The 15,379-nt window shown below is 42.1% G+C and overlaps 1 protein-coding gene across 5 annotated transcripts in view; it reads left to right on the plus strand.

The window, feature by feature from the left end:
- LOC126351531 (leucine-rich repeat-containing protein 15-like) overlaps window positions 1-15,379 on the plus strand; it is a 269,906-nt gene that overhangs the window by 250,215 nt on the left and 4,312 nt on the right. For all 5 annotated transcript variants that reach the window (XM_050002615.1, XM_050002616.1, XM_050002614.1 and 2 more), the window contains one exon: window positions 7,549-7,976. In XM_050002615.1, the coding sequence (XP_049858572.1) occupies window positions 7,570-7,976 (407 nt within the window). In that variant the 5' untranslated portion in view covers window positions 7,549-7,569. The remainder of the gene's footprint in view (window positions 1-7,548; window positions 7,977-15,379) is intronic.

The raw sequence follows: 15,379 nt of genomic DNA on the forward strand, positions 1-15,379 counted from the left end.
AGTGATTTTTTCAAATGTTTCGACAGTATACTTAAATAAAATAGTAGCGCATAGAAACAAGCACCATTGGAAAATATATAGAAGCAAGTTAGAACAAAAATACAATGCACGCTACAGATAGCTGTAGTACCCATTGACGATAAATACTTTCCGTAAAAAAGCATATCATCTGTGGAAGACCTTTAGCATTATCTCTGTCGATTACATCCAAAAAACCTCTTTGTTGGAGTTTGAGTACGAAAGTTACTCTCGATGTAAGCCGTGCACGAAAGTTGCCTTGACCTGTGTTCGGGTGGAGGTCGTTTAAAATACACGTCTGATCATCCAGACTTAGTTTCACTGATTTCCCTAAACTGCGTAAGTAACTGGTGACTTTGAAAGGCAAGGATGATTTTCTTCCCCAGTGTTAGCTTCTACCCCGTCTCTAATGACCACGGAACATTAGCTAAGCCCCAGTTTACAAACCTCATTCGAATATTTAGTTGTGTTATAAAGAGAGCGTGATTTCAAGTCGACATAAGTGATGCTAAATACAAGATACATGGTGTCAATAGCAAACTTGTTTGCAATTAAACTCTTATCGTACGAATCCACTTGAGTACCGTCAACACTGTGAAAACATAAACTTCCGCCTAATTTGTTATATTGCACTCCCTCGGAGGTTACAATGTCCCCTACAGTTTCTTGTGTAAGTGTCTAAAAGCAGGAACTTCTCTACTAACTTAACAAGCTGATTTTTAATATTATCACCCAAAGCGTAATTTCTGATAAATTTGTAACAGTATCTTCCGTAAATTAGTTCAGAAGAATGCCGGTATGGGCCCTTCAGCACCACAACCGATTTTATCTCGCGTAGTTAGCTACCAGCTAACGCTTCAGCCCTGATGACGCTGACATGGACGAGACGTCACACTCTGACTTATCTTTTACCGTAACTCCTGCTTATTTTTCCACTTGCGGAGGACACACTGGCGAATCATTTTGTCACCTGTGTTTTCATGCAGTGCTTGTCCTGGCGCAGTAAGTAGAATTGTGTATTATAATAGAATTGTATGACTGTGTCCTTTCTTCCGTTTAGAATAAATAAATGTTCTTGTTGTCGTGCCTTCTTGTTGACAGTTATTGTCCTCCACAGCCTAAATTGCTAAAACTGACATCCTTCTCAATGTCACACCCGCAAAAACAAAACGAGCTACCACTGAATAGCCTAATGCAATGCGATGCATGCAGCGGGTAGTGTAGCTGTCTGTAGCGCACGTTGTATTGTTTGCTCTACAGTAGTTGGAAGGGAGTTGTTTGTCATAGCTTCATATACATCAGAACAATGACAGTAGTGCAGCTTCTTCTACTATTCCTAATACAACAGATACTACATGGAACAGGATCAAGCGTCAGGACATCTTTTGCCATCAAAGCATCCATTATGGCAGTGGCACGAACAATTACCACTAATCATGCAGTATCCATAACAGATCAGTTTCACAGCGGTCTCCACCAAAGCCTGACAGTGATGGTGGCATGTACAAATAATTCAGTCATATCGTGTTAGATGTTTCTCGAGTTGGCTCGCGGACAAGCCGGCCGCTGTGGCCGAGCGGTTCTAGGCGCTTCAGTCCGTAACCACGCAGCTGCTACGGTCGCAGGTTCGAATCCTGCCTCGGGCGTGGATGTGTGTGATGTCCTTAGGTTAGTTAGGTTTCCATAGTTCTAAGTCTAGGGGACTGATGATCTCACATATTAAGTCCCAAAGTGCTTAGAGGCATTTGAACCATTTTGAATTTGAGCTCGCGGACAAGCTGTGCAGCAGGGCACCAGCCGTTTAGCGCGACCTCCAATATCCTTGAAGGCGAAGCAGCCAGCGCGTGATAATTGAATGGGTGGACCTGACCGTCAGAGCAATGATAAACGATTGGCGAGTTCTGCATACATAGCCACCATTGCGGCAGAAATTTTATCCAGGTACGTCTCCCTGATTCTGTGGTACGTTCATCCCCAACGTTAATTTTTGCGTACCAGATTGTGAACATAGCTGTCACATTCGCTAGTGAAACTTCAAACGATAGTAGCACGGAGGAATGTAAAATTGAATATACAGGGAAACACAATTTATACTGCCGCTTCCACGGGATACTGTCGCATTAATGACACTTTTGTAGAATTTTGACGTTGTGGACTGAGTAAATTTCAAAAGCTCGTTTTAGCGCCGGCTTCAGAGAAACGCTTTCTCTCTTCAGAAGAGGGTCAGAATCCGTAAAATCTGTACTCTTTTGACGAGATATCTTAAGAATGTGCAGTAGTCTCGTTGTAAAACTTGTGTAATTTTTGTATCATTGTTAGCGCCATGTGGAATTTTAGTTCAGGTGGAATTTTAGTTCATAACGCAGGGATAGAATTTCATTTCTCTTAAAAGCATTTAGTACATTTTTCATTCTTTTCATTTAGGAACATTAGAGCTATGTTCAAAAAATAGGACTATAAGGAATTTTGTAATTTCGCGGCTTGAATTAGTCCGATTCACGCGATTTCTCGTTATGCTAGGAAATGATATTGAAACCTGGTAGCATATTAATGTTCCGTCTGTCGTCAGTTGTCAAGAAGGCTACATGTAGGCTACACGTATTTATGCTTATGATTGGTGCTTATTGATTCGTTTTAAAAATTGGCCAGAGAATTTGCGTTAAGTTCAATAAAATGCAACAAAGTTTTAGAAATTTTGAATATTGCTTTTGGTGAGTCCGCTATGAGTAAAACAAGGGTTTATGATTGGTGTAAGAAGTTGAAGATGACGAACTATCTGGACACCCCAGCACATCAACAATCAATGAAAAATGTGGGAAAAAAAAGATTATGAACGATCGCCGAATCACAATCAGATAAGTTGCTGATGATGTTGGCAAATCAGCTGGCTCGTTCCATGAAATCTTTTCGTGCGTTTTGGATAAGAAACGAGTGATAGAAAAATTTGTGCCAAAGGTATTGAGCCGGCCGGAGTGGCCTTGTGGTTCTAGGCGCTACAGCCTGGCTCCGCGTGACCGCTACGGTCTCAGGTTGGAATCCTGTCTCGGGCATGGATGTGTGTGATGTCCTTAGGTTAGTTAGGTTTAAGTGTTTCTAAGTTCTAGGGGACTGATGACCACAGCAGTTAAGTCCCATAGTGCTCAGAACCATTTGAACCATTTGAACCAAAGGTATTGAATTTCGAGCTAAAACACCGGTGAATGGAAATTGGTCAGGGGTCGCTAAATGGAGTCAACAAAGATGCAGAACTTCTGAAACGTGTCATAACAAGTGGCGAAAAATGACCGTACGGGTATGATGTCAAAACTAAGGCTCTATCGTTCAGTGACGACGTTCTGGATCGCAAAGACCGAAAAAATGTCGTAAATGTGGTCGAATGCCAAGGCTCTACTCACTGTTTTCGTAGATTTTAACGAAATAGTGCATCATGATTTCTTGCCAAAAGGTCAGACGATCGGTAAGGAGCAATATGAAAAAACGTCGGGATTTATAGCGGAACAATTCATAGCTTTTACGCCACAATAATGTATCTGCTGACACTTCTTTGCTTATTCGTGAATTTTTGGAGAAAAACAACACTGTAATGATGTTAATGTCTCCATGTGCGTCAGGTATAGACCCTTGTGACTTTTTTCTGTTTACAAAAATACCCTTGTGACTTTTTTCTGTTTACAAAAATGAAGAGAATCGGGACGTCGTGTGACACGTTCAGATGCGAATTAAATCGCATCGCTGAAAGAGGAAAGCTCTATCTCTAAGACAGAGTTCCAGAATCGTTTCAGGGATTGAAAAACGCCTTTGCATAAGTGTATAATCTTTAACGGGGACTAATTTCAAAGAGATAACATTACTGTAGGCGAATAAATTAAATTATTTAAAAAATGGAAAATTTCCGGTACTTTCTGAACACACCTCGTACAGTACATCTCAGAATATATTATTTCAGTAGTTTTCAAGAAAGAGTTGTGGTGAAACCAGCAGGACATATCTAATAATGTCAGCAACTTTTTGCTTGAATTCTCTTCGGGAGCTTGTTTTCTACTCCAAAATAGTCTTGTCTAATGTGTTAATGCACTGTCCAAAGAGTACCACTCCTGTTCTAACATCGCGGAATACCATAAGCTTCCAGGAGACAGGCCATGTGGCTTGCTGGTGTATCAAAGTGGCTAAAATGGTTCAAATGGCTCTGAGCACTATGGGACTTAACATCTATGGTCATCAGTCCCCTAGAACTTAGAACTACTTAAACCTAACTAACCTAAGGACATCACACAACACCCAGTCATCACGAGGCAGAGAAAATCCCTGACCCCGCCGAGAATCGAACCCGGGAACCCGGGCGTGGGAAGCGAGAACACTACCGCACGAGCACGAGCTGCGGACTGTATGTAAGTATTTGCGATTGTGCAGAAATGTACGCTAGATGCGTGCTGGGCACTACCTAGCGATGCTGTTTTGACAATAAAATAGGCATTTGTGACCATGGTGTTAAGTCACATGTATCGGATGTTATCGCCAAAACTTCCCAATATTCCGATAGAGCCCTTGCTCGTTTGTTTTAGGCAGCCCTGTTGACTGTTGCTGACAAACCCCAGTAATGTGGTAATTGCCGTGGTGAAATTAACTGCACAAGCACTTAGGAGTCATCTTTTCTCCGGAACCATGATAACTGCATACTCTACTGAGAGACAGTGAAAATACCCCGTCACCTGGTTAACCGAAGAATCTTAGCGGTGGATTTTAATTTCTCAAGCCGTACTTAAATCTGTCGTACTTAGTTTGACATGATAAACAAGGGACCCCGAGAATTTTGAAGTTGTAATCTGCGTCTCTATTAAAGTATCACTCGTGTGGGCGTTGTCAGTCTCATCGATGAGGCGGTAACAGAAACTGGAGACAGCAGAGAGGACTTAACAGGGAGAAGTGCCCAGCGTCGGGATCGACATTTTTGAAACCATCTACACAGTGATGTAGGTTACGATTCCAGGTATCACACCGTGCAGCTATTCGCTCTGTTGTGCCCTCTTTTGCGAGTAATCGACGAAAACAGTTTCAGAGTGTTTGATAAAGCTTAATAACGTTAAAAAGTAGCATCGTAACTACTGGTTTTGTGTGGTAATGGATAGAATAAAATCTTTACTTCCAAAAGGTTGCAGGGTCAATTGTAATCAGGTATTTTAATTTTTTTTAATTTTTATCGAAATGAGTTTGATCATCATTTTTATCCAATAAATTTGTTTAAAAGTAATTTTTTATTCTATTTCCGCTCATCAATTAATTGAATAAAGATACTTATAAAGATTTAAAAATAAAAATGTTGAAAGCACCCAGCGAGATTCGAACCCACACGTTTCCGCAGGTGAAGGCTTTACACTGCCCATTACAACAAGCAGCCATTCTATAAACCCATACCTTTTAAACGTTCTTGAGAGTCACGTGAAATTCCGATTTTTTTCGTTGATTACTCGCAAACGAGGGCCCACTAGGGTAAATGGCTGCAAGATGTGATACCTGGGATCTCAACGTATAGATGGTTTCAAAAAGTCGATCCCACCGATGGAGTCTCTCTTTGTTAGATATATTTGCTGTCCATCCGGCGTTCTATACTCAGAGAGTGTTCGGTAAACGTTGGTTTTCTTTGCCGATAAGTTGTTGCTGGCTTGAACTTAGTCCGGAAACGGTTTTATATCACTCTCCACTCTGGTGTATCCTGTGTAAGCTTCCCCATGCCAATATAACTACTGCAATCTATATGCATCTGAACGTTGTTAGCGTATTCCAGCCTTCGACTTATACAGTTTTTGGCCATACACTTCCTTCCATTATCAAATTACTTGAAATGTCCTGTCGAGCAAATCATTGTTTTGACATGTTGTATCATAAATTACCTCCTCAACACTTATATCATCAACCCATCTAATGTTCAATATTCTTCTCTAGCACCACATATTAAAAACTTCTATTCCATTCTCGTCTGAACTGTTCTCGGCCACATTTCTCTTCCGCGCAAGGCTACACTACAAAAGAATATCTCCAGAAAACACTTTTTGGCACTTAAGTTTACTTTCAGTTTTAACAAATATATCGTTTTACAGACATGCTTTCCTTGCTATTTCCATCTGCATTTAATATACTCTCTCCTTCAAGCATTATCAGATATTTTGCTGCCCAAATGGCTAAACGTATCTACTCCTTTTAGCATCTCATTTGCTAGGCTAATTTCCTCAGCATGTCCTGATGTAATTCGACTACATTCCATTACCCTTGTTTTACTTCTGTTGATGTTCATCTTATAGCTTCGTCTCAAGGCACTATACATTCCGTTCAGCTGCTCTTTTAAGTCATTTGTTTCTCTGATAGAGTTTCTAACAACCCTACCACAACAGAGGTCAAAATTTAATAGTGATTGTGGTGTTGCTCACGCTGCTAAATGCTGCATTTTCGGGCAACAACAAAGTTATTATGTGGCAGGTGTCATTAGAGTACAGTTAATAAAGTCATTTCATGTAATAATGAATAAACTAGGCACTCATGTTTTCATCTTTCCCACGCTGGTCTCGTTGTAAAATCATGTCTCAATCGTCGAAAATCTAGGTGGTGATGATTCCAAGCCCGGATGCAAAGAGGCCTAGGTTTTATTCTGCTATATTCATAAGTTTTATAGATGTGCTTCACAAACCATTCTTGAAGATTAAACCTTTGAAAGTTAGCACAATGGTGATGTAAAAAAATAATCAGCACTCCGAATTTAAGTTACACTTCCTTTTTATTGATCTTGTTGCAATATCACGTAACACACAAAACATCACTTCACAATACATAACATACTTGAAAACATCTTCCTCACTGTTAAAATTCACATTTTATAAGCTGACTACAAAATGCGTCTTTCCACCATGATGCCCAAGACTTGACTTTCTCAAGGTCCGACTCTCTAACTAATAATCGCTTACGCGCCCAAAAATCAGAGTTACAAGTACGTCAAAGAACATAGTGACAAAAGAAAGAATACACATAAGAAAAATATCATTGCAACATAAACATATCGATGCATCAAAGTACCTCTACATTAATGAAATCAAATCTGAATGTTGTCTCAGAAGCATGTTAACTACTTTACAGAAACACAGTAGAATATTGCTGGTATCGAGAGGTTCAGGTGAGCTGCCGTAATGGTTACGTAATTCAAGTAGCGTTACAAGTTGCAATGTCATATGCAAATGGCTAATGTTGCATTTCTTCTCCCTGAACTGCAATTCTTTTTCCAAATTTCTCCTTGTTGTCGTTAACTGCTTGCCCTTTGTATATACTGAATAACATGGTGGGTAGCTTCCCAACTTTGTTTCACACAGTCTCAATTACTACTTCCCTTTCATGTTCTTCGACTCGTATAAGTGCAGCCTGGTTTCTCTATGTGTTGCAAATAACCTTTCGCTCCCTGTATTTTATGAATGCTGAGATTTTGCAAAATTTATCTTCAGAGTACCCAAAGTGCTTCCCTGCTGAATGAGGACATTGTGTCTGCCGTAGGACTCCTGACCTGACGCGACGATGAAGACGCAGAGCGGAAGTTCGCGGTCACTGGCTGCCGTGTTGGTGGCGCTGCTGGCGGTGTTAGCGGTCCCTTGCCACTGCGAGCTGCCAGAGCTAGAGTGCCCCGAGGAGTGCGACTGCCACTACTTCCGCATCAACTGGGTCACCGACTGCTCCGGCTCCAACCTCACCGCCGTGCCCACGCTCGAAGAGGGCCTCAGCATCAATGTCTACATCCTCAACATGAACGACAACGACTTATCCGAAGTCCAGACTTTCCCTCCCGGCATCAAGCTACGCACTCTCGAGATGGCTGGCAACAACCTCACTGAGCTCAAGAGAGAATACGTCCAGGGGCTTGGCTACCTGCTGGATGCAGACTTTTCGAGCAACAAGATCGCCAGAGTCGATCCCGATGCTTTCCGGTACGTAAATTGTTATTCATCCTCAATACTCCAAGGTTTCTGTTGTGGATAATTTCTCCATACTCTATCCCAGACAGTAAATACGAGGGGTGTCCAGAAAGTAAGTTCGTATCGGTCGCGAAATGGAAACGACTATAAAAATCCGATAAATCTTTGCACAGAGGTATTGGGCAGTGTCTCTAATATGACCCCAGATAGCATCACGTCGCTCTTCTCATTTCTGAGCTCACAGTGAGATGTCTAGAAAGTAGTGACTTCCGCCAAGTACGAGGGCCTGCTGAGGAATTTCGCCTGAAGCTATGCAGCCAACATTACATAACTGTCGTGCTGTTTCTTCTTCAAGACAATTCTCAGGTGCATTCTGCAGGGGCACTGAAGATGCTCCTGCATCGTTTTCAATTGGAAATTTTTGATTACCCACAATACAGCCCGTAGTTGTCTCCCTCTGAGTTTCATCTCTGGTCACATGAACGACTGTCTATGAACACAACATTTTGGCACAGACAACGAGCTGTAGGCCAGCGTGGAGAATCGGCGGAAAGCACTGGCGGCTGCCTTCTATGACGAGGGTATTGAAAAGTTGGTACAACGCTACGATAGATGTCTAAGTCAGAACGGCGACTACGTAGAGAAGTAGCTGGAAGTTGTAGCTAACTGTCACAAATAAAACATTTCTGATATTCACTGTGGCTTCCATTTTGCGATCAATAAGAACTTACTTTCTGGACAGACCTCGTATGTGTTACGTTCATAACGATTTCTGCAAAAAGGGGACCTCGATAGTTAACAGAAACAAATGGACTTTTAGTTATACATAGTCCAGTCATAGTAATGTGACCATCTGCCAAAAGCCTGAATAACCACCTTTTGCATCGCGGACGTGCTGGAAGAGAGTTAGTGAGGTTCTGGAAGGTACCGAGAAGGATGTGGATCCATGCCGATTCCAGTACCGTAGTCAGCTGCGGAGTCTGATGCTCCTCGAATCACTCACGTACACTGCAAGCGGTGTCGCACGTTACATTGTCGTGCTAGTTGATTCCACCGTGCGGAGGAAAAACATATTGCGTATAGAAGTGGATATGATACCGAAGGATAGATGCACACTTGTGTTGATCCATTGCGGCCTCCGATGTGACGAGATCGCCGATCCTTTATTGTATGATTATATGATAGCGGAGCAAACACTGGTAGTAGTTACTTCTGTAAAATATCTGGGAGTATGTGTATGGAACGATTTGTAGTGGAATGATCATATAAAATTAACTGTTGGTAAGGCGGGTGCCAGGTTGAGATTCATTGGGAGAGTCCTTAGAAAATGCAGTCCATCAACAAAGGAGGTGGCTTACAAAACACTCGTTCGACCTATACTCGAGTATTGCTCATCAGTGTGGGATCCGTACCAGGTCGGGTTGACGGAGGAGATAGAGAAGATCCAAAGAAGAGCGGCGCGTTTCGTCACAGGTTTATTTGGTAAGCGTGATAGCGTTACGGAGATGTTTAGCAAACTCAAGTGGCAGACTTTGCAAGAGAGGCGCTCTGCATCGCGGTGTAGCTTGCTGTCCAGGTGTCGAGAGGGTGCTTTTCTGGATGAGGTATCGAATATATTGCTTCCCTCTACTTATACCTCCAGAGGAGATCACGAATGTAAAATTAGAGAGATTCGAGCGCGCACGGAGGCTTTCCGGCAGTCGTTCTTCCCGCGAACCATACGCGACTGGAATAGGAAAGGGAGGTAATGACAGTGGCACGTAAAGTGCCCTCCGCCACACACCGTTGGGTGGCTTGCGGAGTATAAATGTAGATGTAGATGTAGATGCAATGTCACAATAAAATTCCTCAGACCATAACGCTCCCTCCTCTGTGTTCGACCATTCCGACTATTGTTACAGGGTATTGCTTTCAGACATTCACACCGTTAGAGCATAAAACGCCATTCATCTGAAAAGGCCACCTGTCGCCACTATTGGACGTCCAGTTGTGGTATTGGCGCGCAAATTCCAGCCTTTATCGCCGATGAACTGGAGGCAGGCGCTTGCTGCGGAGGCCCGTACGTTGCAGCGATCACTGAACGATCGTTGAGGAGACGCTTTTGGTAGCCCCTTAGTTCAACTGGGCTGTCAGTTGCCCTACAGCTGCATTTCTGTTCTCCCGTGCACATCTCCGCAGCTGTCTTCCACCCCACAGCGCAGTTGTCTCGGTACTGGTTGTGGATAGCGCCATTTCGCCATGCACAGCATACTTGAACCATGCTACACGCGAACGGTTTACAAACTTCGTAAATGCTTCGACCTTTGAGCCGAAAGCCAATTATCATGCCCTTTTGGGACGTCAGATAAATCTCTCCGTTTCTGCATTGCGACGACTGCTCTGTTGACCGCTTCACCCTTACACTTTTTATATACCCTCCACTGTTAGTGCTGCCACCTGCCGTCTGTGAGTTGTTCATGCACGTTGTCGAACATAGGCGGTGGTCGCTTTAATGTAATTGAAACGTATAGGTTTCCTATCTGTCGCTTTCCAGCATGAGTGAGTAGTACACATCCCGTCGAATGGTTTTCTAGTGATTTTTGTTGGAGGCGATTACCAGTTCTGGCGACTGAACCGGAAAATATATATTTTTCATGTCCCGTTCATGTGTGCTAGGAGGACTGTTGATAAACTCAGCTTATTTAAGCTGAGCCGCACAAGTCGCTTGATTTGTATGTCACAGTTATCGGGTGGCACACGCAGTTTTTCGGGATACGTGTTTTTTTATGAGCCGGATTTACAAGTGCGACTTTTGTTACACTGAAAATTCTTTTCATCTGCTGAATACTCTACTGGCCATTAAAATTGCTACACCACGAACATTACGTGCTACACACGCGAAATTTAACCGACAGCAAGAAGATGCTGTGATATGCAAATGATTAGCTTTTCAGAGCATTCACACAAGGTTGGCGCCGGTGGCGACACCTACAACGTGCTGATATGAGGGAAGTTGCCAATCGATTTCTGATACACAAACAGTAGTTGACCGGCATTGCCTGGTGAAACGTTGTTGTGATGCCTCGTGTTAAGAAGGAGAAATGCGTACCATCACGTTTTCGACTTTGATAAAGCCCGGATTGTAGCCTATCGCGACATTGCTGCTCTCATTGGTCGAGATCTAAGGACTGTTAGAAGAATATGGAATAGGTGGGTTCAGGAGGGTAATACGGGACGCCCAACGGCCTCTATCGCTAGCAGTCGAGATGTAAGGCATCTTATCCGCATGGCTGTAACGGATCGTGCAGCCACGTTTCGATCCTTGAGTCAACGGATGGGGACGTTTGCAAGACGACAACCATCTGCACGAACAGTCCGACGATGTTTGCAGCAGCATGGACTATCAGCTCGGAGACCATGGCTGCGGTTACCTTTGACGCTGCATCACAGACAGGAGCGCCTGTGATGGTGTACTCAACGACGAACCTGGGTACACGAATGGCAAAACGTCATTTTCTCGGATGAATCCAGGTTCTGTTTACAGCATCATTATGGTCGCATCCGTGTTTGGCGACATTGCGGTGAACGCACATTGCAAGCGTGTATTCGTCATCGCCATGCTGGTGTATCACCCGGCGTGATGGTATGGGGTGCCATTGGTTACACGCCTCGGTCACCTCTTGTTCGCACTGACGCACTTTGGACATTGGACGTTACATTTCAGATGTGTTACGACCCGTGGCTCTACCCTTCATTCGATCCCTACGAAATCCTACATTTCAGCAGGATTATGCACGACCGCATGTTGTAGGCCCTGAACGGGCCTTTCTTGATACAGAAAATGTTCCTTTGCTGCCGAGGCCAGCACATTCTCCAGATCTCTCACCAATTGAAAACGTCTGGTCAATGGTGACCGAGCAACTGGCTCGTCACAATACGCCAGTCATTATTCTTGATGAACTATGCTATCGTGTTGAAGCTGCATGGGCAGCTGTACCTGTACACGTCATCCAAGCTCTGTCAGACTCAATGCCCAGGTGTATCAAGGCCGTTATTACGGCCAGAGGTGGTTGTTCTGGGTACTGATTTCTCAGGATCTATGCTCCCAAATTGCGTGAAAATGTAATCACATGTCAGTTCTAGTATAATATATTTTTCCAATGAATACCCGTTTATCATCTGCATTTCTTATTGGTGTAGCAATTTTTATGGCCAGTAATGTACTAGCTTTTCCACAGAGACAACCAGTAAATAGTATTTTGTAGTGCCCGCCTTTTCTGAACGCCTTAGGAAGAAAATGACAAGAAAACCCTAAAATCCTATCGTTCCACTATAACGAATTACATGTCAATATTACATAACGTACGTCATATTTGAAAGTGAGCGACCTGTCAAATGAAGACGCAAATATGTACAAGTGTAGGCGATAACTTAGGTAGGTTTTTATTACAGTGCAAGATTGCAGTTACATAGCATAATGTTTCAAAACAATTAATTTCGGCCGGTGACTATCATCAGATTCAGCTCTGTATTACCTAGGTGCAAAGTATCTCATCTTGTGTGACCTACTTTTCTGAAAAAACGGCTGTCTAACAAACATTTCAAGGAATTGTAGTTCCTCGTATTATTAAAATGTAACTTATTTCTCTTCTCTGAATACGCTTTATCCAGGCAGACTACTACATTTTTTTTCTTCCTGGCACATACTTGCTTTGATCATAGGAATATATAAAATTATATACGTTTAAAACCAGCTATAAACAAATATTCGTTATTAGTATGAGATTACAGTAAGTAATTTGGAGAACAATCATAATAGGGAGAGCGAACGGAAAATTTAGATTTATTGAGAGGATTCTGTGGAAGTGCAGTTCTCTGTAAGTCAAACCACATTAGAGGCTAGTGTTACCTATTCTCGAGTATAACTCCTACGTTTGGAGTCTCCAAAGCAGATATTACAGCAGACATCGAATGAATTCACAACCACTGTTAGAATCGCAACAGGTCGCATAGCCCATACGCGCAAATGTAGAAGAGGTATTCAAGGAACTTGGTAATCCTTGCAAGAAAGAAATCGTCTCATGGACCAGTCATGCGTAATTTCGAGGAACCCATATGCGATGTAGATAAAAAATTCTACTTCCTCCATAGTATATACCTTTCTTAGTGATGATGAGAAATGTATATGAGATATTAGGTCCCTTAAGTGGCACATATATAACAGTTTCTGCTTTGCTTAACATACGACTGTAACATGGCAAAGAATGACTGAAATAAATGCAAAGTAATCTCCACTATGCGCTATACACTGTCTTGTGGAGTATATTTCGAGATTCTCTGCGACACTACTAATTTTGTGGGCGCGGTAACATGTTAAACCATCCACTTATTAACTCAGTAATGCTCCAACAACTAAATTGTTACAATTAAACTGTTGAATTATTTATCTTCAATGATGATCGCAAATGATATTGATTACTTGTGATCGTCGCAGTAACTTGAACTCATTTCCTAACTCGGAAACTTTCATCTTTGCGTGATAAGGCAACATCATCTCATTCTTTTCTAGGTAACGGATGATGTATTCAATTACAATGGAAATGTGATTTACTGCTCTGGAAACAAATGCCAGTGTGCTTGGAATTTCTCTGTATAACAGAGAAATCTTTTATTCCTTTAATTCATTTTACGTCATTATGGGCTTCTCGTAGTTTAGTCTGTGAAATACCTGTTTTGCAGTTTATTGGAGCTTCAATTTCTGCAATTCATCAAATGGGTCATTATGGCAATTCTTTTCCCATTTTTAAGGCGTCATTGTTGTAGCTGTAGAATGTTTCACTGTTATCTTATTGTGTTTTCTAAAATTTTGACGGTTCGGTATATAATCGGTAACCTAATACTATACTACTAAATTCCTATTAGCGCTCGGCCAATACAATTTAGGCGCAGTAATAGCGTCACACAGGCAAGCCAAACAGCAATACGTGTCAATACTAAAAGGCTGCTTAGGCGTAACCGTTAGCGTATAAAACCAGTGGACGATTAATCGGTGTGCGTGCTTGGCCACGACCATCGTGGTGTGCCAGTTGCAACTGACCGATGACGCGGAAGGACACACAGTCGCAGTTTCGAGTGGCAAAAAGTACAGATATCACGATAACATAAAATTACTGAGATAAGTACAAAGACGTACATGAATTTGGTAATCCCAACATAAATATGAAATTAAGAAACGTTATATCAAGACGAAGAACATGATTTGTCAGACGGAATCTACTAAAATAAATGGTAAACGAAGAAGTGTAATTTCTATATTTGGAGTAAACGAAAATTGATAAAGTCAGTGGTTTAATCCAATAATAAAATTAAAATTGTTGTTAATCGCCAATCGCGATTGAAGCGCCGCTTTCGTGCAAGCTTACATAGCAGAGCCAATGTTGAAACACGAGCACAGTTGGTCATGGGGAAGACAGCGAGTCTGTGTTGGCAGTGTTCCACTCGAGATTTAGACTTTCCTGTCTGTTGGCACGTTAATGATTTTAAAACACCAAATTTGCACTACGTGATCGAAAAAATTAAAATAATATTTCTGATTGAACTCTCGTTGCTGCACGGTATTAACCATAATACGAAAGTTCCGCACCCCACACTCAAAGAAAGGCTGTTCGATCTACTGGAAGAAATTGAAATATATAGTTACAATAAAAATTGTTCTGAACAAATACTCAATATGCAACGCACGTTCAGAACTATTATTTTAGTATTTTCGATGATCTACTTTAAATAGTGCAAATCTAATATTTTAATATCATTCATATGTCTGTAGGTAGGAAACTTTAAATCTTGAGTTCTTGAATGTCTTATACAAGGAAGACTGCCAACACAGTCATACTGTCTTCCCTATGGCTCACTGTACTTGTGCTTCGACATCGGGTGTACTACGGTAGCATACATGAGGGTGGTGCCTCAATCACGGATCATTTTAGACTACATCTACATCTACTGATACTCTGCAAATCACATTCAAGTGCCTGGCAGAGGGTTCATCGAACCACCTTCACAATTCTCTTATTCCAATCTCGTATAGCGCACGGAAAGAACGGACACTTATATCTTCCCGTACTAGCTCTGATTTCCCTTATTCTATCGTGGTGATCGTTTCTCCCTATGTAGGTCGGTGTCAACAAAATATTTTAGCATTCGGAGGAGAAGGTTGGTGATTGGAATTTCATGAGAACATTCCGTCGCAACGAAAAACGCGTTTCTTTTAATGATGTCCAGCCAAATCATGTATCATTTCTGTGACACTCTCTCCCATACTTCGCGATAATACAAAACCTACTGCCTTTCTTTGAACTTTTTCGATGTACTCCATCAGTCCTATCGGGTAAGGATCCCACACTGCGCAGCAGTATTCTAAAAGAGGACGGGCAGCG

The sequence above is a fragment of the Schistocerca gregaria genome, chromosome 1, assembly GCF_023897955.1.
Source record: "Schistocerca gregaria isolate iqSchGreg1 chromosome 1, iqSchGreg1.2, whole genome shotgun sequence".
In the NCBI taxonomy this organism is placed as follows: Eukaryota; Metazoa; Arthropoda; class Insecta; order Orthoptera; family Acrididae; genus Schistocerca; species Schistocerca gregaria.